We start from the raw sequence: 23468 nt of genomic DNA, 5'->3' as shown, positions 1-23468 counted from the left end.
CTTAAGAGACCACAGGTAATGGAGTTGGTTGTATGAAAAACAAGTGCCTTAACCACTGCTGTGGGAACTATTCCCCCTAGCAATAAACCCTAAGGATCAATATTTGCCCAGGTAAAATAGTTTAGGCATTAGAATGCAAAAGGCTGGCAAAGGTACACCCATGAAAGAATAAGACAGCAATAAAGAATAGACCACAAACATATGTCTACTGCAAATGTGTGTCAGGCAAGCATAGAATACAAATGTGTAGGGTCTCTGGATGTAGGGGAAACAAGGGCAGAAATAGAATAGGAAATAATCGAGGTTTTACTTTAAGGGGACCTTCTGATAGCTATGTAAAATAGCCCAGCCTCTGATCTTCATGTATATATTAATGCCATGTCAATGCCCTTAGTGTCTGTTAACAATGGCTCACTTGGCAGAGTTGGCAGGGAAGCACTGTGGTATTGAATAAATGGCCTGTGAGACCACGCAGGGCTGCCCAGGAGACCTTAAAGCTTAGACTCCTTGTGGTTGTTATTGGCCCTCTCCTTATACATTTGTTTGTCTCATTCTCTGTGACTGACCTCTGCTGGATGGAGGTCAAAGGTGCAAATCCGATTGGCCTTGGAAAACTTCATCCCACAGCCTCCCAGCCTTACAGAATATCCTATTCTGTATAGTCCAATGCAGTGTAATGTGTGATTCACGGGCTCTGTCAAGGGCACTGTGATGGAGTAGAGAAGGAGTGAATAATTATAATCATGAGTCAAGCAAAGAAGGTTTTCATGTGGAGGCTGCCTATAAAAGATCTTCCAGGATGATTCAAGTGAAGAAGCACACTCCAGAAAAAGAGAACAATAACCAGAAAAGAAGAAAAGAATAAGCCCAATGAATCCATTTATATGCCATTCAACTCACCTACTCAACAAACATTTCCTGAGAGTCTTCGGATTGCTGCAGGACAAGTTAACTCTTTAGTTACTCACTCATTATTGGACACATCCGTTTTGAGGTTCTGTGACTAGGAGCTAAAGTCTAGAGAGTATGATTTAATTCCCCAAAGTCACAGAGCACGTGTGAAACAACCAGGATGTGTCTACACCCTACTGATTCTAGAATCGAGGACTGAGAGACAAGACCAAGAGGATAGAGGAAGGAGGGAAGAAATATTTGGAAATTATGGCGGGAGTCCTAACAGAACAGGGACAGCATAGTATCAGCCACTTCCTCCTTGATATGCAGAAGGAACCACAGTAACTAAAACCAATGAGATCAAGGGATTGCTGGTGAAATGATCCAGTATGGTCAGAAGTAAAATCCAGGAACATTTCTCCAACTCATTGAGAGTCAGCAGTGGCCTGACCCTCCTCCAGGTGGTGGGGGGCAGCGGGGTGATGAGCAGAATGACAACCATGAGGATGAGCTGAATCAGTTCCCATTAAGAAGCAAGTTCCCAAGCAAATGGCCTGCCACAGAAGCATAAGTATTGATTGCACATTTAGTGCAAATGATGGAACACTAATTAATAACTGCAGCTGTCAGGAAGCAGTGATTGTTTGGTTTCCATATAGATTTCTTCCCTTCTCTTTCATTCATTTTAATGTTCAAAGCTTTGTTTGATGTGGATGTCAGGCTTCCTTTTCCCATTCTGTTAATTCTTTTAGCATTTTATACCGTATCCCTTTGTCTATGTTACCTTTACATGTTTTTCCCTCTTGTATTGATAATGTTTTATTTAAGGGAGCAAAAACTCTGAGGTATTTTTGTGCAAATTTTACTTTTGAAAACCAAATTAAGTACTTCAGAGAGGCCAGTGGATTAAAAAGTGGAGATTTTCAAGATTATATTTCATCTCTATCAATAATTTTGAAGGGAGAGGCAAGGGTTATCTTGGAGAAATAGCATCAGGAGAAGGTATATAAATTAAAAGAAAGGAACTAGAACCAAAAGCAAAAAAAAAATACAAAAGCAGAAAAAATTTCCAAGGCAATTTTGCCACTCTTTATGATCATGAAATCATAGTGAAGACATCTGAATCATGTAACATAAATAATAAAAGACACTATCTAAAAAGAACAAGTACTAGCATAAATATGGGGGGTGGGGCGGAACCTCAATCACCACTGGTATGAACATCTACTAGTTTCACCCTGTGGAAACCAACATAGCACTGTGGCACTGTCATCCCATTGTTCATGAATTTGCTCGAGCGTGTACCAGTAATGTCGCCATTGTGAGACTTGTTACTGTCTTTGGCATATTGAATATGCCATGGGTAACTTGCTAGGTTCTGCCATGCAGGTGGAATATTCTCGGTAGCTTGACGGGTTCTCCGAGAGGGACAGAGGAATCGAACCCAGGTCAGCCATGTGCAAGGCAAACACCCTACCAGCTGTGCTATCACTCCAGTCCAGAAACCAATATGCATATTAAACAACAACAACAACAACAACAACAATTAAGAATTGAGCTTCCATGTGAATCAGTGATTCTACACATAAGCACCTATCCCAAAGCCCTCCACCGAATATTCAAAAATATACTTACACTTCATATTTACTGCAACACTATCCACCAAAGTCCAAATCTGGAGGCAATCAAAGTATCAAGAATAGATGACTAGAGAATGAAACTATGGTATATATCACAATGGTCAGGCAGAGCCTGGCAAGCTACCCATGGCATATTCAGTATGCCAAAAATTGTAATGATAGGTCTCATTCCCCTGACCCAGAAAGAGCCTCCAATCGTTGGGAAATATGAATAAGAAGAGTGCTAAAAACTCAGGGCTGGGAGAAATAGAGACATTACTGGTACACACTCGAGTAAATTGATGAACAATGGGATGACAGTGATGATGGCTGTGATGATATCACAATCGCATGCTACTGATTTTAAGAAAAGGCAAAATAACACAATTTGCTGAAATGAGGATAGATATGGAAAGTATCATACAGTATCACGCTGAGTGAAAATAGTAAGAAGAAGAGACACGGACACAGAATATGTTTCTCATATATGGTATATAAAGGTAGATAATAAAGGAAAAAAGCAAATGCTCTAAAGCAACTTTAACTGAAACCCAGACTACAATGGGAAGGTTTTTTTAGAAGGGCAGGTGGTGGGGAACACGGGACAATGGAGAGGGCAGTAGATATTCTGGAGGGTGTGGTGTTGGAATGGTCTGTGCACGAATCAATACCACTCACAATTTTATAAACCAGTATCTTCACAGCTGTATAAACCACAGTGTCTAAAATAGAATTTTAAAAAATCTGAGAAGTTGTAACATGTGTGAGGGATAATCATAATTATAACCAAATTAAGCAAGATATGCTGTATCCCTGTGACTGCCTATTTTATCTGAATTTCTAAAAAGTAGAAAAATAAAATTTCAGTGGTAGTAGGTAGAAAGCAGACTCTAAAAATAAATTAGTGGATGGCACACAAGTAGTCAAATTATCAAGTACCAAGTTTCTCTCGGGGCGTAGAGGTAGTCCAGGGGGTAGGGTGCTGGCTGGCATGATGTGGGCTTGGGTTCAATCCCTGGCTCTGCTGTCCTCTGAGCCTTGGAAAAGGGTGGTCTCAGCATGCAGAGCCAGAATTAAGCTCTGAGTACAGCCAGGTGTGGCCCAGAAACCAATAACCCCCAAATGTTCAGTATTAACATACTATATTGTGATAACATCAGGAAGAAAAGATCTTAATAGTTTTCAAAGTCCAATCCATATCTCCCCAAATTATTATCTTCCTCTTCCATCCTTTATATCTTATATTTCCTATACCTCAGCCTTATATCTATATATTTATCAAAATTAAACATATATTTTAAATGCATATATAATGATTCGTATGATTTTATAATGAAGCATCAAATTATATTTATATATGTCAGTCATAATATATGTATGCTAAACTATATGATGTAAATCGTGGTTACACATAAATGAAAATAAACAAAATAGTAAGTGAAAATAGTAAGAAGAAGAGACACGGACACAGAAATAAACAAAAGATTGGTGATTAACCCAACTCAAGGAGCCAGGAAGATGCCTGGCTTTGGTTTATCTTCAGTGCCTTGCAGTTGGTCAATGGACAACTTTGACCTTGGCACAAGTCTTGCAGTGGGACTTTGTCTGGAATGAGAAGAGCTGGTTGCTCTTCCTGAAATAGAATATAGTCTTTCAGACACAGCTTTGGGCAGTTTCAAACAGTGATGAATTCCAGGTCAGCACTTCATTACCCTACAGAGGTTAAGCAGTGTCTGCCATGGTCATGGTTTGGGCAAACAAAACCTGTAAAATGTCACATATGTCAAGTTAAATAAGAATAGCACTGCACTATATCATGGTAATCCCATTGTTCACCGATTTGCTCAAGCAAGCACCAGTAAAGTCTCCACTGTGAGACTTGCTGTTACTGTTTTTGGCATATTTGAATATGCCACGGGTAGTTTGCCAGGCTCTGCCATGCAGGTGGAATACTCTTGGTAGCTTGCCAAGAGGGACAGAGGAATCGAACCTGGGTAGGCCAAGTGCAATGCAAATGTCCTACCCGCTGTGTATCTCTCCAGGAAAAAACAAACCAACAAATATAGAACAAAGTCCCTCTGAGGAGAGGAAGGGACTTCTCCTGAAAATGTCTTATGTCTTACACAATGACAGTAGCTTTGTACTTTTGGTTCATTCCTTAATTACATGCCACAGAGATATTTTAAAACATTACCCCCAGGAAGGGCCTGCAGTGGATGGCACTCCCTCCTAAGCGTTCTGCAAGTGTCGAGAGCACAGTTTTGCTAGTTCACTTCCAACCTCTTTTAAAAATCAGTGTAAACAGGAACTTAAGGATGAGTAGGATGGGACCAATCCTGCCTCTATCTGACTCATTTCTGTCTTCCTTCCATTTTCCCCCACTTCTGGGATCAATGTTCCTCTCCTGAAAGCTAGAAGCAGTCTTTCCTTTGATATTGAATGTTGATCGCTAGTCTTGGGATCAGACAAAAATATGTGACTTTTTCCATATTTCTCAGTTAGTTTTGTGCCTGTGTCCTGATCCTGATAAGCCCCCACACTCTTCAAACTCCTTCTTCTGCTTATTCCATTGCGCTTTCCCCAGCACGGTGTTCTAATAACGAGCTGATCTTCCTCCTTGACTCTCTGACCAGTTCCTTCTTGCCTTGAACGTCTATCTTTAAGCTCTCCACTCTGTCTTGCCAAGCCGACTCCTCTACCTCCTGATCCGTCATGAAACAGTGAGCTTCTGCCATCACAAAATGACCTTTTGATTGCTTCCAAGATTGTACTCAGTGCCAGCCTCTGTTTCCTCGAACTGCCAGATGTAAGTGCCTGAATCCCAGACAGAGCCTGGGCACTCCAAACCCGGTATCCCACCAGTCCTTGAGTTGCTCAGAAGGAATGTCACCACCCTCCCCACCCTATCACTTCTCCCATTGTGGTCGCTCACAAGCCTTTGTCATTTCTACTGCTATCCAATTTCCTTTCTCACTTATTAGAGATGGAGGACAAGGGTGATTCAGATTTGGAGTTTTGCATGCTTGTAAATCATCCCTGATGCTTCCTTGGCCCCTTGCCAATGTACAGAAATGGTCCTCTGGAGACCATCCATTCTCGACTCAGTCTCCATGGAGCAGAAGACTAGTTTCATAATCTGTGTCTGAATCCTGAGCTGATGCAGACTCAGGGATAAGGTTCTGTCTGCCTCTGACCTGCACTTCTGAATCCAGACTCTTCAAATCCAATCACTCTGTTGAGGAATTGCCCTTCTCTCAAGGGGGCTTCCTCACTACCCTACTCGCACCACCTGCGCTCAGGCATCTACAAACTTGCATTTGGTAGTTACAGGTTGAAACGAGAATTGTATTACAAGTCCGGTCTCTGCCATCTGCTAGATTGAAAATTCCAATTTTATTTTTATGAACTAGTAGTTTCCCTGTTTCTTAAAAAAAATACAATAAAAACTAAAAGAAGGAGGTTAACTAGGCTTCATTTCAAACGCTGATTCTATAATATGGAAAAATGTTTGATTCACATAACACAAAGCTGTATTTGTCTTTAGAGAAGAAATCACAATTTTGTTAGCCAGATTTATGATGTTTACCTGCTGTGGTTTACTTTACCTTTTTTTCATACGCAGAAAAATAATACTCTCCTAATCTCTAAAAGCATCATTAATTCCCATGGTGATCTGGAACTTTCTTACTTCTTGAAATTTAATTTATGTATCAAATATTGCCAAATCAACCAAGGAATCTGAACTACAGTATCTTTTTTTTTCTTTTCAACAACTTGAAAAGCTGAAAACTAACATTTTAATGTGCAACAATATAATTTCTAGACATATTTCTCTAGTGTTGCAGGCATAAAAGATCATTATATGTTCTAGTTGTGTAATTATTTAAAAATATATTTAAGCATTTAACCTTTGGAAAGAGAGTGAGTCTCCATAAAGGGAATGAAAAATGAAGCCAACAAATGTTACCCAGTGGTACCTTCTTAATTCCGTTGACATTTAAATGAACTAAATACTTTGTTAAATGTCTAATCATTGATGACCTACTCAACAAGAGGCACTAGGAAAAAGAGGAATAAAGATCGGCAATTCAAACACCCTGCTGCATAGTTTTGTGGGGTCCACACATCTTCCCAGTGATATAATTTATGGTAAAACATAATATGATAATAATAATATAATATGATAATAATAGGAAACATACAAGTGTTTAGCGTGTTAATTTCTTCAGTGTTTATATAGCTGACCCCCTTCGTCTTTTCCTAAATTGTCCCTTCCCAGTTCTCAGGTGTGAATACAGTACTTTATTTTTAACTTGCAAGCCTATCACTCATGTAACAGATACAAACAGGTGCCATAAATCATAGCTGCTGATGCATGCATAATCAAAAATGTCACTTTCCACTACTTGCCCCCTGCATGGAATGGCAAGGAAAGTGCTTTGCCAACCCTTCAGACCTCTCTAGTAATAATCAAGGCACACGTTTGACTTTGTGGCTAGGACTGCAGAATTAACCCATGAAAGACGAAGAGTGCATGTTCTTATTTTGTTTCTGAAACTCGTGTGTGCTCCACTACTTTCTTTGCTTGTTTACAATGATGGAACACAGAATCTAACAACAGATTTAAGATGCATAAGAATTAGAAGATGCCAGAAGTAATTCCTGAGTGCAAAGCCAAGAGTAACCCCTGAGCATCACCAGGTGTGACCCAAAAAGCTAAAAAAAAAAAATAGGGATGGGGCTTGAGCGATAGCACAGCAGGTAGGTCGTGTTTGCCTTGCATGTGGCCGACCAGGTTTCGATTTTCAGCATCCCATATGGTACCTTGAGCACAGCCAGAAGTAATTCCGGAGTGCACAGCCAGGAGTAAAACCTGTTCATCACCCGGTGTGACCCCAAAAGCACTGTCACTGTCACTGTCATCCCATTGCTCAAGCGCACACCAGTAACATCTCTCTCCATTGTGAGACTTGTTGGTACTGTTTTTGGCATACCGAATATGCCACGGGTAGCTTGACAGGCTCTGCCGTGGGGGCGAGATACGCTCGGTAGCTTGCTGGTCTCTCTGAGAGGGGCAGAGGAATGGGACCGAGGTCGACCACGTGCAAGGCAAACACCCTAGTCACTATGCTATCACTCCAGCTCCTCAAAAAGCAAAACAAAAAAACAAAACAAAACAAAACAAAAAGAACAAGAATTAGGGATGTTGGGGCTAGAGAAAGAGAGAGAGTACAGTGGGCGGGGCACTTTCCGAGTCTGGTCCCCAGCACCACAAATGGTCCCCCGAGACATGCCAGGGGTGATCCCTGAGCACAGAAGCAAGGAGTAAGACCTGAGCAATGATAGGTATGGTCCTCAAAACCAAACAAACAAAATGAAGTAGGAATATGATAAATTAAAACCTAGTCTTTCTAAAGCTTGCTTTGTACTAACAAATTAAAGTAACAGAGTTTTTGCTAAGACTAAAGAGTGTTCCAATGGCCAGCCTGTCCACAGCTGGGGAACTGGAAATGAAGAACTGACAGGCATACACGATAGGCAAGACTTGATATGAATGAATGTATTAATATTATGTTAACTTATAAACCTCATTTTTACAAAACCCAATGCATCCAGAGCCTCTTTTATGTGGCCTCATGAAAGACGATGATAGAGAAAAGCATTAATGGCTACCAAGATAAGTCACAAAAACATCATCTCTATCCCATTGGATTGTATCAAATAATGATTGCATTCAGCAAGATTTAGAATTGCCAATTTTACAAGGGGAGCTAATTCTCATTGCAAGAAAGTATTTTTACCGGCTGTCCCAAAGTGGCATCATTGAATTTTTGCAATCTGCACTTCAAGACAACAGTATTCAATGCATTCTTATCTCAGCATACAGAATTTGGACAGTCAGTGGCTTTTGAATTTAGTTTGCATAAATTTATAAATTATTAGGATAGGGAGGCAAGAGTCTGTAAAATAAAGAGACTCTGTCTTCAAACTCATCTTTAGCACTATCCCCTTACTTATTATTTTACAGCATCTGAACTTGTGCAGTTCCTCTAATTGCATCAAGCTTGTTCAGGCTCTAGGATTGCTCCCTTTCTGGAACAATTCATCAGTGATTTTAACACTTAACTAGGCAGTCCTATTTAGGCCCTCTGGGCTAAGTACATTCTGTGTAATCTCTGGCACTCATCCCAATGTATAAATTCTCCTTAGTTGCTGGTGGTTGAGAATAGTAGACGATTCTGTTCAGTTCAGAAACCTATCGCTGGAACCCATGATATACAGGCAATGCAGAAATACAACTCAATATTTCCTCGTAATTCCTCGTGGGTATTAGCTGGGGAGAGAAACTTGGCTCTCCTGTCATCTTTTAGCAATGTCTATTTCCAGTAGTCATACCAGATAGGGGTATTATTGACCTTTATAGATTATGTTCTCAATAATCAAATACACAAGGAAACTACCAAAAAATAATTATATACCCTTAAATGTGGAGAGTATTTTTTCTTTGAGAAATCTGCCCCAACTCTACTTTATTATACTATTCAATATACCAAGACAGAGGTCAACATCTCACCGATTTTCTTTTTTTAGTAAAAATCTATTACTGAGGGATTATAATTAGGAAAATCTTAGCACTATGAAATTTTTTAATGATCAGGGAGGCAAAGAGAAAGTGCAAATAAGTAATCCAATTATTGCCATACCATAGCAAGGGAATTATACTTGATTCTTTGAGAGAGAATAAGACCATCCTTTTACATTTCATAAGTGTTAGAAGTCTCATTGCTAAAGTAAACCTCAATAAATATGACCTTTTCAGAAAAGTTTTCAGAGAACATTTTTTTTTTGCGGGGGTTTGGAAGGAGGGTGGCAGAGTGGCAGAGCGGGTGAGTTTATTGCTTACTCCTGGCTCTGTGCTCATTGATTGCAAGGCAACTACCTACCTGGTGTACTATTGTCTAGCCCTCACTGGGAAGAAAATATTATGGTATATTGTTCTCATACCTAGAGTCCCTGGTATGCATGCTATTTACATCTTCTTGTAGAGTCAACAGATCGTCGCTAGATTAGCCACGAGGTCTTCCCATTCAATATAGAACAACAGATAGTCAGTGGCAGTTACTAAATTTCTGATCTCTCTTGGTAGATTTTAAACTGTAAAGAATTTATAGGGGAAATCATGTGTATCACTTGTCATGCTGTTGATCTTCGATTTGCTCGACTAGGTGCCAGTAACATCTCCATTCATCCCTGTCATGTGCTAGTGCAGCCCAATAGTATCTGCTCACTTCAGGAACATGAAGAGCCTGAAACCGCTCACTCAGGGTTTTGACGAAGTCTGACCATCTCATTGGTGGGCGGCCACGGGGTCTTTGATGTCCTGTGGAATTCAGTAGGTAACAGCTCTAGTCCAGTGGTTGTCTCTAAATAGCATCATGTTTTTGGTCCATCTGGTGTTCGATGCCTTGGCAAACAAGACAGCATCCCTGATTCTTGATCGTCGATGGAGGTTGGATTCCGGATTCTTTCTCTTACTTGAGTTAAATGTGATACTCCAAGCAGAACTCTTTAGATTACTCTTTGAGATACCCAAATTGTGTTCTCATCCTGTTTGCATAGGGCCCAGGTCTCTGAGGTGTATGTTAGTGCAGGAAGAATGGTGGAGTCGAAAAGATGTGCCTGGATCCGGAGGTTCTTCGTCCTCTTAACAACTTCTATAATCTTGAAGGCGTTCCACGCTGCTTTCTTTCGCCTGTGCAGTTCTGCTGCCAAGTCATTCCTCATGTTGAATTTTCAACTCAGGTACACAGAGCTGCTGCATTCAGAGATGTTTGTTCCATTGGCCAGCATTGGTGCCACTTGCCTAATGTTTGGTGTTATTAGAATGTCATCAGCAAAGCGAGGTTGTGTAGTTCCCGACCGTCTATCTTTCCTCCCACTCCTTCCCATCCTAGTCATTGCATGACGTTCTCGAGGATAGCACCAAAGATTTTTGGTGAAATGGTATCACCCTGCTAAATCCCTCTTTACATCGATGATCCACTTACTTGTAGAATGGTGAGATTCTGGTGGTGAATCTGTAACACAGCTCATGGAGAATCTTGATGTACTGATTTTAAACTCTCTGTTTGGCTAGGGCTTCAATGACCACTCCAGTCCCAACAGAATCAAAGGCCTTCTTTAAATCAATGAATGTTAGACAGAGCGGCATCTTGAACTCTCATGAAACTTCAATGAGCTTGGTCATCGTGTGGATATGGTCGATCGTGCTGAATCTTTTTTGAACCCGGCTTGCTTGCATGGTTGTCCGTCATCTAGTGTTCTGCCTATTCTATTCAGGATGACTCGAGTGAACAAGCTGTATACAACAGACAACAGACAGATTGGGTAGTAGTTGCTGATGTTGTGGATGTATCTTTTCTTGTACAACAGAACAGTCCTGCTGGTTTTCCATTGTGACGGAGCCTTGCATTTGGACAGGTCTGACCTTGTCTGGACTGCTGTACGCAACTTTACATGATGCAGTCATGGAGGTGCTGAACCAGTTAATCATATTCCTCATCAATATTGTCAATGAACAGCATCTTCCCACATTGCTATAATAGTTCCAAAGAGCTCCCAGTTGGCGGTCATTCTGGGAGTTCTCTTCTTAAAGTTAAACCTTGTAGTCCTTTCTCCCCACTCTGTGAAGTAGAATTTTGCACGAAGGAGACAGTGGTCCGATCCCATTTGGAATTTTGGGATAACAGCGACATTGGTTAGGCAAAACTGTCAACTGAATATGATGTGTTCAATTTCATTGTGGAACTGTCCACTGGGAAACTTCCATGTCCAACATTTCAATTCGGCCTTCTGGAACTGTGAGTTACCTTCGATGATTTTGGTCGACATGATGAACTCTGACAATCTCTAGCCCTGTTTGTTCCATTCTACGTCATGGGTCCTGATGTAGAGTTCTTCGGGTGACCTTCTCAGTCCTATCTCAGCATTAAAATTACCGACAAAGATCTTACAGAATGTGTGGTCTTCTTTACAGAACTTCTTCAGCTCCAATAGAACTTCTCAATTTCTTTTTCATCGTAGTTGGATGTTTTTGCTTAGACGACGAAGATAGAAGATAGATAGGGGAAATATTTGATATCAATCGATCTAATGTTATACAACTGTTTCCCACTTAATTTACAGATACAGGACCCAGATTTTATTTAATTTTATACTATTTCTGATAATCTAACAGTGATATGGACTTTGAATTCTTTCATTACCCTGAGTTAAGACGTTGAACATGTCACTTAGTCTAGCTTCAATATTGCCTCCCTCATATGTTGAATGATTTCTATAATTTGCTCTAATATCATAATACTGTGTCATAAATTAGCATCAACATTGTTAGCTTTGGGACCCTCAATCATACTATCAAAACATATTTTGTGTTCCCCATTTACATGCCTCATAATCAGACTGTAATATAAAATTCCTGGATTGGATGCTTAAGCTGAGTGATAATGCACCTGTCACCCTAGGGATAGCTAGCATAACTAAATAACTTTTACAGTTGTTGTAAATGACATAATTTAAACTGTACCATGGGGTTAATGGCAAAAATATTGTGTCCCATGCTTGTTGTAAATAAAGTATATTTACTCTTTGACAGTGTATTTCTTTCTTTTGAGATACTTCAACTTTTGTATCTATTAATTTACTAAAAAACAATTTTGAACTATGATTAATCTTATTCTCAAAGTTGAGTGGTCAGTGTCATTTGTATAAGAATTTAACAAAATTTTCATGATGTAATGAGAAAAATCACTGATGGACTGAGTGTATCAGGATGGAAAATAAAAACAAAAATACAGGAAACAAAGAAGGAGGAGATTGAAAAACAAAAAAAAGCCATACTCATAAAGTTAATGCAAGGGAAAAATAATGAATTGATTGCATAAAATAAGAAAAATCATTAGTACTTGTTTTATTTGATATTAATGATGAAAGAATGAATAGCTCTAAAATCTTCCTACATTGTTTTTATTTCCTGCCTTTTTATTAGAAAATGCTAGTCGAAACATGAGGCTCCTATACTTGCCCAACCCTTCTGTGTACAGTCCCATCTAGAGAAATTATTAGTGCTTCTAGTTAACTTTGTACGGTCACATGCTTTATTTCAGTTTAGGGTATTGATTTCTCAATAGAACTGAAAATAATAGCATTATTGAAGCTCCTATTAATTGACTAAATGCTAGTGTACAATAGGTTCAGAATATCTTACAACCACAGGTATAGCTGCTGACTTTGCATCCTACCCTGTAACTCTAATGAGATCAGAATTTATTGGAAGGACAACTGAAAAGCACATTTTAAAAAATATCTCTTGAGGGTCTGTTTTACATAAAAACAAAAAAAATCACTATGTATGTAAGATCAACAACAAAGCTTTCTTGAAGCACACTAGTTGTGTAGCTTCTTTGCTACAGTCATCAGTATCCTTTATGTCTGATGTATATCATGCTAAAACTTTTATAAGGCATCTGTGAAAATAAAATGAAAAGTATTTATTATATCAAAGCACAAACGTTACCATTCTGTCTTTATTAGTGAACATTCAGATTCTGAAGATATCGGGTGATGGCATTTCCAGATATTTGGTTTTAAAAGAGTGACCTGTTTTGGTGGAGGGTGTGTTATTGGCCCCTTGTATGCATGAAGTTCTATTATTATCACTATTGTGAGTCATGGTCTTTTAATTTCCTTGGTTATATAAATATTTGGCCTACATAAACATTTTAATCTAAATGTAAAATCATTAAAAATTAAACGAAACTTAAAAGCAAGACTTGTGTCAGACCAGTCATTTTTTTTATTTCTCAGCAGTCACACAGTTCCCCATGACCACTTCATCGATATTGGACGGTGCAGAAACACAACCTACTTTCACAGAAAGTGGTTTTGCAAAGCTCTATTTTAGAGGACAAAAAACTCTTCTGAAAAAAATTTCTAAACAATTACTCAATTTTCTGATCTTGACTATAACAAATTTGCTTCATTTATGCTCCTCTTTGTTTATACAATTTGCTTTCCAAAATTATTTGCCATTAATAGATGTTTTTATTGATTTCTTACAATGAAATCATTATCTGTTAATGCTTATAGACAAAGGAAAGATAACTATGTGCCTTCAAAAATAAACATGCAATTAAAGGCATACAAATAGTCCTAAAAATGATTATTTCACTTTCTGGCAATGTTCATCCTTTTCTCATTTTTTGTAAACCTTTTGCATCCACAAGAAATTCAAAGAAAGGATGACTTTTCTTCCTCATTGATTTCAAACTGGATTGCGAATGTTGGGTGTACTTCTTCCATCCAAGTTTGTTACATTACAAATTAATTAATCATGAAAAACCAGCTCTTTCATGTTTGCAAAAAAGTAGAAAGAATATTTTGTCGATGACTCACTTCAAACTATACATATTATTTAATATCATTGTGGGATGTTTTTTGTTTATCATTGAGCCATACCTACTAGGCTTGGTGACTCCTTTTCTCTTGTGTGGTGTTCGGGGTACCATGTGATGACAGAGATCAAATCCAGGTCTTCTGCTTGTAAAGCATGTGTTAAGCCCTTCAGTTATTTTTTCTTGATGTTTCTCAATGATTACAATATAAAATATTTGGAAGTGGAATATCATCAGATTATTATTTCTATTTCAGAAACAATTCTTTATATACACAGTATTCTGAACTCATTATAATGATACACTTTGAATTCAAGTGATAACAGGATTAAAATTATTCATGGTATCTTATCTGACAAACATTAAATCTAGATAACTGCCATTTTCCGGTAGGCTAAAACATCAAATAATATTATAGATAGGGAAAAATGGTCAAATCGTGATCAGATACATTTAGCTTTCTCTATTATTTGAAAGCTGCTATTCCAATTATAACCAATATTATGGGTGCCACCAGGGTAATAATGAGAGCAAGAGACTTTTGGTGAACTTTAACTTCAAGAAGTAGTAGCTATAATTTACCAACTAATGCCTAAGTGCAAGGGACATCTGGAATAATAGGAGCTGTGTATTAATTAAAAGTTGTGGTACATACTACAGTAATGGGTAATGCTTAGCTAAGGCATATCATTAGTTTATCAGCTCTGTACACCTGTGTAACAAAAAACAACTGCATTACTAAAATATAAATTGCTTGTATTATTTTTCTACTTAAGTAGAATATGGTTATGAAAACCACTCAGAAAAACAAGCTATTGTTTGATCTGCTATTTTAGAGCCTTGATTCTATAATATCCAGATATATGATATTAAGTCAATCATAAACATTTCTCTGTGCTTATCAATTCCCAGTTTTTAACAACCTTCCCACTTCGATAAGGACAGCATGACTTTACTTATGATATTTACATTTTTATAGAGGAAATAAGAATTGTTCCTAATCATTGTTTGAGTTATCATTATGTATTCAGCATCCAAGAACTCATGCTACGTAAAATCTGAGCTAATCAAAGGACTGTGAAATGCTTCTCTTCTACCTATATATCTGATACATCATCAAAAAAACCATCTACGAATGGTAATACAAATAGAGAAATTGCCATCTCTGATTTAAACAGACTACTGAATAAAACCTTAGGATAAATAGTACATCAAAAGAAAAATTAATAACAATGTCAATGAAAATGTAGATACAACATACCAAAACTTGTGGGAAACACTAAGGAAATGTCTTAGGAACTTAATAAAGAAACACTTACATGTATAGCAATAACAACAAAGAGGTCAAATAAACAAACCAACAATTTCCAACACTAGGAAAACAAGAACATCCATATCCAAATTTAGTAGCGGGAAGGAAAATAACAGAGAAGACTGATAATAAGTGATATATTAAATAAAACAATTATCAGTGACTTGCAGGATACAAAAAAACACAACTGTATGAGACTAATATCCAAGGACAGTAGATATAAGGGTCATGAGGACTCGTCTATAGTTTGAAACTAGACACAAGTGGAAGGATTGGGCAGCAATTAGAACAGAAAAGGGACTACTATGATGGGAGCTCAGAGATTGGCTAAAACCCAATCATGAACAACTTTATCACTGTGCATCTCATGGTGATTCAATAAAAAAAATCAAAACTTTTAAAAAGAGTTGCACTCTTCTAAAAAATAGACACACCTATTATATTAAACTTACCAAGATGAAAAATGAAACACATTTATGAATAAAACTTATCGAAAATTGGGAGAAGAGATGAAATGACTCTTGCACACACACACAAAAGATATATGATGATCAGAAGCATATAAAAATTTGTATATCAGTAGCACAGAAAATCAAATCAAAATGACAGTGATACATGTTTCACGACCATTAAAAAGGCATATATCAACTGAGAAAACAAAACCTTACAAACAAAGAAACTTAGATAGGGATGTTATATAAAAAACTCCATTCACCTCTGGTAGGAATGAGCCTGGTTTATTTTCTATGGCAAACATTCTCAAAAATATACAGATGGAACTCCAATTTGACCCAATTATCACACTCCTGAGTATGGGCCCTCAAAGTGTAAAAACATTATAAGAAGATATATGTCCAACTATGAGCAATATCACAGTGTTTAGGGCATTTGCCTTGCACTTGGTTGACCCGGGTTTGATTCCTCCATCCCTCTCGGAGAGCCTGGCAAGCTATGAAAGAGTATCCCACCTGCATGGCAGAACCTGGCTACTGTGGCATATTCGATATGCCAAAAGCAGGAACAAGTCTCACAATGAGAACGCTACTGGTGCCCGCTCCAGCAAATCAATGAACAACAGGAGGACAGTGCTCCCGTGCTATGTGCATTGTAGCTTGTAACACAATAGCTATTGTATGGAAGCAAAACAAAATACCCAACAACAAAAAATGATTTAAAAATATGAGTTATATAAACACAATGGAATACTATGCAAGCAATATACAAATAGCCATGCTGTTCATGGAGACTTGAATGAAGCTGGAGATGCAGAATGAAATACGTCAGAGGCAGAAGAGTAAATACAGGGCAGTCTCACTCATCATTTGTATAAAGAGAAACACGTCATGGATATACACAATATCAATAAATACTAAACACGGGATACTAGAACAGACCTGAGAGTGAAAGTTAGGGGTCGATGTGAGGGAAAGACATAGGTAGTTTGAAAATAATACAGGAACGTATAAAAGATTTTGAATGTGTGAGTGGTGCTAAGGAAGAAGCAATGTGCACCTAAACCATATCCATTAATCAAGAAAAAAAATGGGAGGTGCTTGAGGGGAAGGAATGTTTGACCAGATTTTACTTGATAATGGGTGGAAAATAATGGACAAGTTAGTGGCAGGTTGTTGCAGAAACTTTTTAACATAAATACCCAAAATGTTAACAGTACTGTAACCATATTACCTAAACTGCATTACAAAAATTTAAAAATAATTAAAGCATGTAATAAAAGAATTTATCAAGTTATAAATGAAAGAGACACTACAAATCATTTTCTGCAAATAAATACAAAGGACTGTAAGAAATTTATGCCAATAAAATAGACACCCTAGGCAAAAAGTACAAATTTCTAGAAACATAAAATATTCCAAGAATGAATCATGATGATCGGAGCACCTGAACTGTATCTTTTGATTGCTAGATGACATTACTAGTAAGAAGATAAAATCAACAACCAGACTCTTCCAACAACAACAAATTCAGAACCGAATGATTTCATATGTGATGGTAGCAAAAAAAGAAAAGTTAAGATTACTATTTTCCCAAAGTTTTAAGACCAATAAAGTGAAAACATATCAAACATCTGTTTAAAGGTCAACATTATCTTGATACCAAATCCAAACAAAGATGCTACAAGACAAGTGATATATCCATAAGGAGTATAGACTTTTTTTTGCTTTTCTGGAGGGGCTGTAGTGATAGATAGTACAGTGGGGATGGCATTTGCCTTGCACGCCACTGACCCCAGTTCAATCCTAGACATTATTTAATCCTCAAAATTCACCAGCAGATTGAATGCAAGAGTATACTAAAAGTGTGAACCATATTGTCTAACATATATAGCATGTAAAAACACAAAGTAGGGGAATAAATAATATTGAATAAAAACAAACCCTTAGATTCAAATGACAGAACTAAGATAGCCAAGTGAATGAGACTGGAAAGAAAGGGTCGTAGAGGCAGTGGTATATGGATACTGGTGTTTGGGTTCTGGTCCTGGTGTGGTAACACTGCATCCCTGAATCATAAATATTTACACTCTATTAAATTAATATTACTTCCATTAAAATGTATAATAGCATAATCAAGAGGATTTATCATGATATTCAGGGATAACAGAATCAGGAATATCAATCAATGTGAAACACCCCATTAACAAAATTAATGATAAAAATAACATGTAAATTTTAGGTGAGTGTAATGCAGTTTATAAAAATACTAAGGTATAAAAGTCTCCCCAAATTTATGTAATATTTAAATAATCATAGCAATTTTTATTAAAACATTAAGGGCATGAAGAAGTGTTTTTCAAAATCATCACGTTTCATGAGAAAGTCTCAACTGGGTATAAACAGAAAGTCACGAATCAGGAATCACGAAATCCCATTAATCACCGATTTCTCGGGCGGGCTCAGTAACATCTCATTTTGTCCTTTCCCTGAGATCTTAGAAGTCTATCTCGACTCCACCGTCCTAATGATGTTGCACTGGGGGCTCTTCAGGGTCGGGGAATGAGATCCAGCTTGTTACTAGATTTTGCATAAGAATACACCATGGGAAGCTTGCAAGGTTGTCCCATGTGGGCAGGAAACTCTCAGAAGATTGCCAGTTTCTCCCAGAGGGAGAAGTAGGCTAAAGATATCGATTCTGGGAGCTTGCTTTTAAGTTTCTGGATGTTGGCCATTGATGGGATTACACACACCTGGGTTCCTCTGCCGGTACCTTCATGCATGAGGCCTGTCCGAACGTGTGGAGAGGGGCCTCCAGCATGGCTGTAGCTAGGTTCCGGTGGTCTTCGGCCGCTGGGAGCTCTGCTAGGGGCAGGGAGGGAAGCTGGAGCCCATCCCCTTCGAGGGGCCCTGGGGAAGACAGCCAGGCGTGCGGGCAAGAGACTCAGAAAGTACTTCACTATAATTCATACTGGAGAGATTCTGGAAAGTTTCCCATTATGATTAGGTACATTCCTCACTTAATTTAACATAGTACTTAAAGTCCAAGCCAGAGAAAATTGACAAGACATAAACGCAGGATCAGAGAATCCAAAAGGTAAGATGCTCAAGCTGCATGCAGCTGACCCCAGTCCAATTCTCAGCACTGTAGACGGTCATTGGGCCTCATTGCCCATCTCGCCTGAGAACAGGCAAAGACCAGCTCCTGAGCAAAGCTGAGTGTGACCCACTGCCCGAGAGAAAAATAGACAGCAACTAACTAGTGAGAAAGAAGTCCAACTCTCCATTATCAGGTAGCCTGATGCTACAAATAGAAACCCCATTCAAAACTATTCGAATAAACAAAGTAAAGAGAGCTGAGGCATACAAACTAATATAGAAGTTGGTCTCATTCATATATATTAATGAAATAGAAGAAGAAATATAAGAATTTGATTTATAATTGCAAATGTACTTCATACATATTTTTAAAGTAAGGAGACAAAAAAAAGGACAAAATATACAAACTGATTTATGTCACTTGGTGCTTGACACCAATCATCTTTAGAGGTTGTTGTGTCCAAACCACAATAACCACATCTCTGTCAGCATAAAAGTCATATCAAAGGTGTTACAAATGCTGATGAAGATGCAAAGAAAGTGGAACATTTGTACACTATTGGCAGATGTTGGGAGTGCAAGTTGTTACACTCACTATGGAAGAGTTTGGAGTATATCACATGCTACATGCAAAGATCCCAAAAGTTATTGACAAAGGTAACAAACATATATCATATTAGAACTAAGCAAAATAAACTGGGGTAGGTCTACAGAGCTAACTAGATTAAGGGAAGTTTTCAGTGATAGTCAACGTATACAAAATGTAGAAGGAATCAATTTTTCTACAAATATAACAATTCCTATCAAGTATTTACTTAGTAACAGAATATCAATAAATAGGTGGAACTCATTGAATTATAAGAAAAAGTAAACAAATCCATTATGATAGTAAGAGGCTTCAATAACCCTCTATTAGAAACATATATAGCAGACAGAAAAATCAATATGGATATATTTGAACTGATAACACCTTCCATTCACGATTCATTCAATAGCAGAATACAAATTTTTCTCAAACTCATTTCAAATATTCATCAAGATAAATAAATTTAGTAACAGAATACAACTTGAACTGCCACTCCAGTGGCAGGTATGGTATATTAAAAGTGTATTCCTGGAACATTAATATAATTTTAAATTATAGTTTCTAAGTAAAAAAATAAATAGAATTATAGAAATGATACATCATTTGCACTCACACCACAATGACTTTAAACTGCAAGTCAATCGCTGAATAGATAGCTGGAAAATCTCCATGAAAAGGAAACAACACATTTTTAATAACAAATAGGGAAATAAAAATACTTTGAAATAGGTGAAAAGTAAAATTCAACTTAAAATTAATATGGTGAAGCAAATGAAGTGCTTAGGGAAATTTATAGCAGTGTATAAGTATTAGAAAGGGGGATATACATTAAATAATACAAGCTTCCCATGAACTAGAAAATGCAGAAAAATAAGTACAAAGTAATTTAAAAATTATAACTAAATCAGAAAAAAATAGGATTGAAAACTGAGTCAAAGAAGAAACCCATAACTATCAGTTGGTTCTTTGTAAAAATCCATCAATTTATAATCATCTAGCTAGATTAAAATCAGAATAAAAGAGATGATGCAAATTAATAATTGCATCAATCAGTACAATTACTATGATTAAATGATATTAAAGCAGCAACATCTTTTGGACAGCTTGATATTCACAGATTTGTAATATAGATCAATGTTTTGCAGCACTGTAGCTCTGTCCTCCCGTTGCTCATCGATTTGCTCGAGCGGGCACCAGTAATGTCTCCATTGTGAGACTTGTTGTTACTGTTTTTGGCATATCGAATATGCCACGGGTAGCTTGCTAGGCTCTGCTGTTCAGGCGGGATACTCTCAGTAGTTTTCCAGGCCCTCCGAGAGGGATGGAGGAATCAAATGCCAGGTCAGCCACGTGTAAGGCAAACACCCTACCCGCTGTGCTATCACTTCAGTCCAATTACTCTGATCAGCAGTGACATCTTTCGGACAGCTTGATATTCACAGATTTGTAATATAGATCAATGTTTTTGAGAGTGGGTGATATTCTCCAGGCAGCAATGGGACAATGAAGGGTAGGTAGTTGCTTCAGGTGAAGTTGAAGGGGATATAGTAAGTATTTTATTGATTTGCTAAAAGACAGAAGATTGCCACGGTGGCTCTCCAGAATAATTCCCCCCCCCTAACAAAAAGATGGCTGTAAGTCAGATGAGTTTAAACACCCCTGAAGAGGAAATCACTCAATTCTCAAAAGAAGCAATCTGAGAAAACTCAGCAACAGAAACTATCTGATTATCTTTTAGGGTTGGGTCGACTCTCTGCAAACTTGCTCAGTAAAAACCATCAGTGAATCAGAGAGGTTCACTGATGAATTTCATCTAACAGTTTGGGAAATTATGCAATTCTCTTCAATTGCTTCTGGAAGGTAGAAACAGAAGGAACGATTTTTAACTCACTTTATGAGGACACATTACCCGCAGACCAAATCCACATACAGACATTTCAAGATATGAAAAGGAGTGACCAATACTTCTCATGAACATAAACGTAAGAATCCCAAGAAACGTGTTAGCCTATTTTTATAATAGAGAGATAGTACAGGGGTGAAAGAACATGATGCATTAGATATGGTTGATTGATCTGATTCCAAAAAAATCTGGTAGTTTGAGGATCACTAAACACAGTCCTGGAGACCACCTGGGCACAGACTGGGCGGGCCAGGAAATGCTGGCATCAGAGCACTGAGGAGATCCTCATTCTTAAGACCCTCATATGAACCACTGGCCAAATTGGACAAGAATTCCTAGGAGTCCCCAGACTAGACAGTCCTCTTATCCATGAAGAAAATACAGAAAATTACACCCACAAATTTGTAACACTAATTGTGAGCAATAGCACAGCGGATAGGGTGTTCGCCTTGCATGTGGTCGACCTGGATTGATTCCTCCATCCCTCTTGGAGAGCCCAGTGATCTACAGAGAGAATCCTGCCTGCCTGGCAGAATCGGGCAAGCTATCTGTGGTGTATTTGATACGCCAAAAAAGTAACAACAAGTCTCACTTGGAGACGTTACTGGTGCCCGCTCGAGCAAATTAATGAACAGTATGACAGTGCTATACTGCTACTTAAAAACAACTTTTTAACATTAAACATTATTAAGTTCTCAAAAATATTATTTTTTATTATTTTATTCTCTTGATCCTCTTGTAAATCTTGTATTGCTTTTATCACTAAAAATTTGAATTTGAGAAATGGTAGATTATTTGCTCACATTTAAAATTTGAGTAACTTCTGGACTTAGTTACTAAAATACTAAACTACAGAAATCCAAAGCTGTGCGGCCACTAGTGCGGCCACTTGACCTCATATCTCTTCATTCTCCGCAATGGAAAACAAATTATCAAATGCTTCCTTTCAGCAGATCCTACTTTAGGGGGGAGAAACTCCAAACAATAATAGTGAGTTTTTTGTTGAAATATTGAATGTAATCAAAGTAAAGTGAAAGTAAAGTGAAATTTATCAGTTACACAGGCGGGGTGGGGGACTGGGGAGTTGGGGGGAGGGGGAGGTATACTGTGATTCTTGGTGGTGGAATATGTGCACTGGTGAAGGGATGGGTGTTCAAGCATTGTATAACTGAGACTTAAACCTGAAAGCTTTGTAACTTTCCACATGGTGATTCAATAAAAGAATAAATTAATTTAAAAAATTTAAAAATAATAAAAATAAAATAAAATTTGAGCAACTAAATGTCAATTAAAATCACTTCAGTTAATGATATCAGAAATATTATAACTTAATCTCTAATGGTAAAGAGAGAGATAGTGGACTATCTCTTGGACTCAAGGTAGGGATTCTGCATAAAACAATGTTTTTTTTTATGTTGGCTGGAAGTTTTATAGTTTAGGAGGCCTGAAAAACATTAGGGTACAGAAAGAATATTTTGATTGGCATTATCATAGAATACACAATCAACTTTATTGATTTTACTTTATAATTATAATAAAATACTCATCACTTCCTGAGAAGCTGTGTCCTTACATTCTGCCAGGTGTCTTAGAATTCCTCAGGTTTCTACTGCAAATACACAATGAAGGCAATATAATTTCCTTTTTCACGAATGAAAGATCTGCTATTTAGAGAAACCAATGTGATGTGTCAAAGGTCAGAGGATTCAACATTTCAACTGAAGTTGGTCCTCAAGGGTCCAATCACTTCAATGTATTTTAGTTCTTTCTTAACCACAGTCAAAATGGTCATTTTCATTCTTTCTATTTTCACACTTGACAATAGGTTCAAAATGTACCTGTAATTAAACATTCTGTAGCTTGCTAATTGTGTGCCCAGCCACATGCTCTGGCTGAGAGCACCTACAATTAGCAAGTATTGATTAGACTTGTCTCCAATTTCCAAAAAGGATAACTTTTACTATGCATAAGAGGATACTGTGCTTTAAAAGTTGGCCTACATGGGTCTATGTTTTGAAGGTTTTTATGTCAGGATAATGTCAATTCAATCATAACACAAAGTTGCATCTTCTAAATGCATTTTAAATGCTTACCACTGTGACAGGCCTCAGTGTAAATGTTTATCATATGAAAGCATAAACTCTGACAGA

General features: G+C 37.7%; 1 protein-coding gene across 1 annotated transcript in view; it reads right to left on the bottom strand.

The window, feature by feature from the left end:
- CNTNAP2 (contactin associated protein 2) overlaps positions 1–11405 on the bottom strand; it is a 1529860-nt gene extending 1518455 nt beyond the window's left edge. Inside the window, exon 1 of the mRNA XM_055129775.1 lies at positions 11384–11405. Coding sequence (XP_054985750.1) covers positions 11384–11405 — 22 coding nt within the window. The remainder of the gene's footprint in view (positions 1–11383) is intronic.
- Between the last annotated feature and the right edge of the window lie 12063 nt (positions 11406–23468).

This window comes from Sorex araneus, chromosome 1 (assembly GCF_027595985.1).
Source record: "Sorex araneus isolate mSorAra2 chromosome 1, mSorAra2.pri, whole genome shotgun sequence".
Lineage (NCBI taxonomy): Eukaryota > Metazoa > Chordata > Mammalia > Eulipotyphla > Soricidae > Sorex > Sorex araneus.
This window is presented reverse-complemented; position numbering and strand designations above follow the sequence as displayed.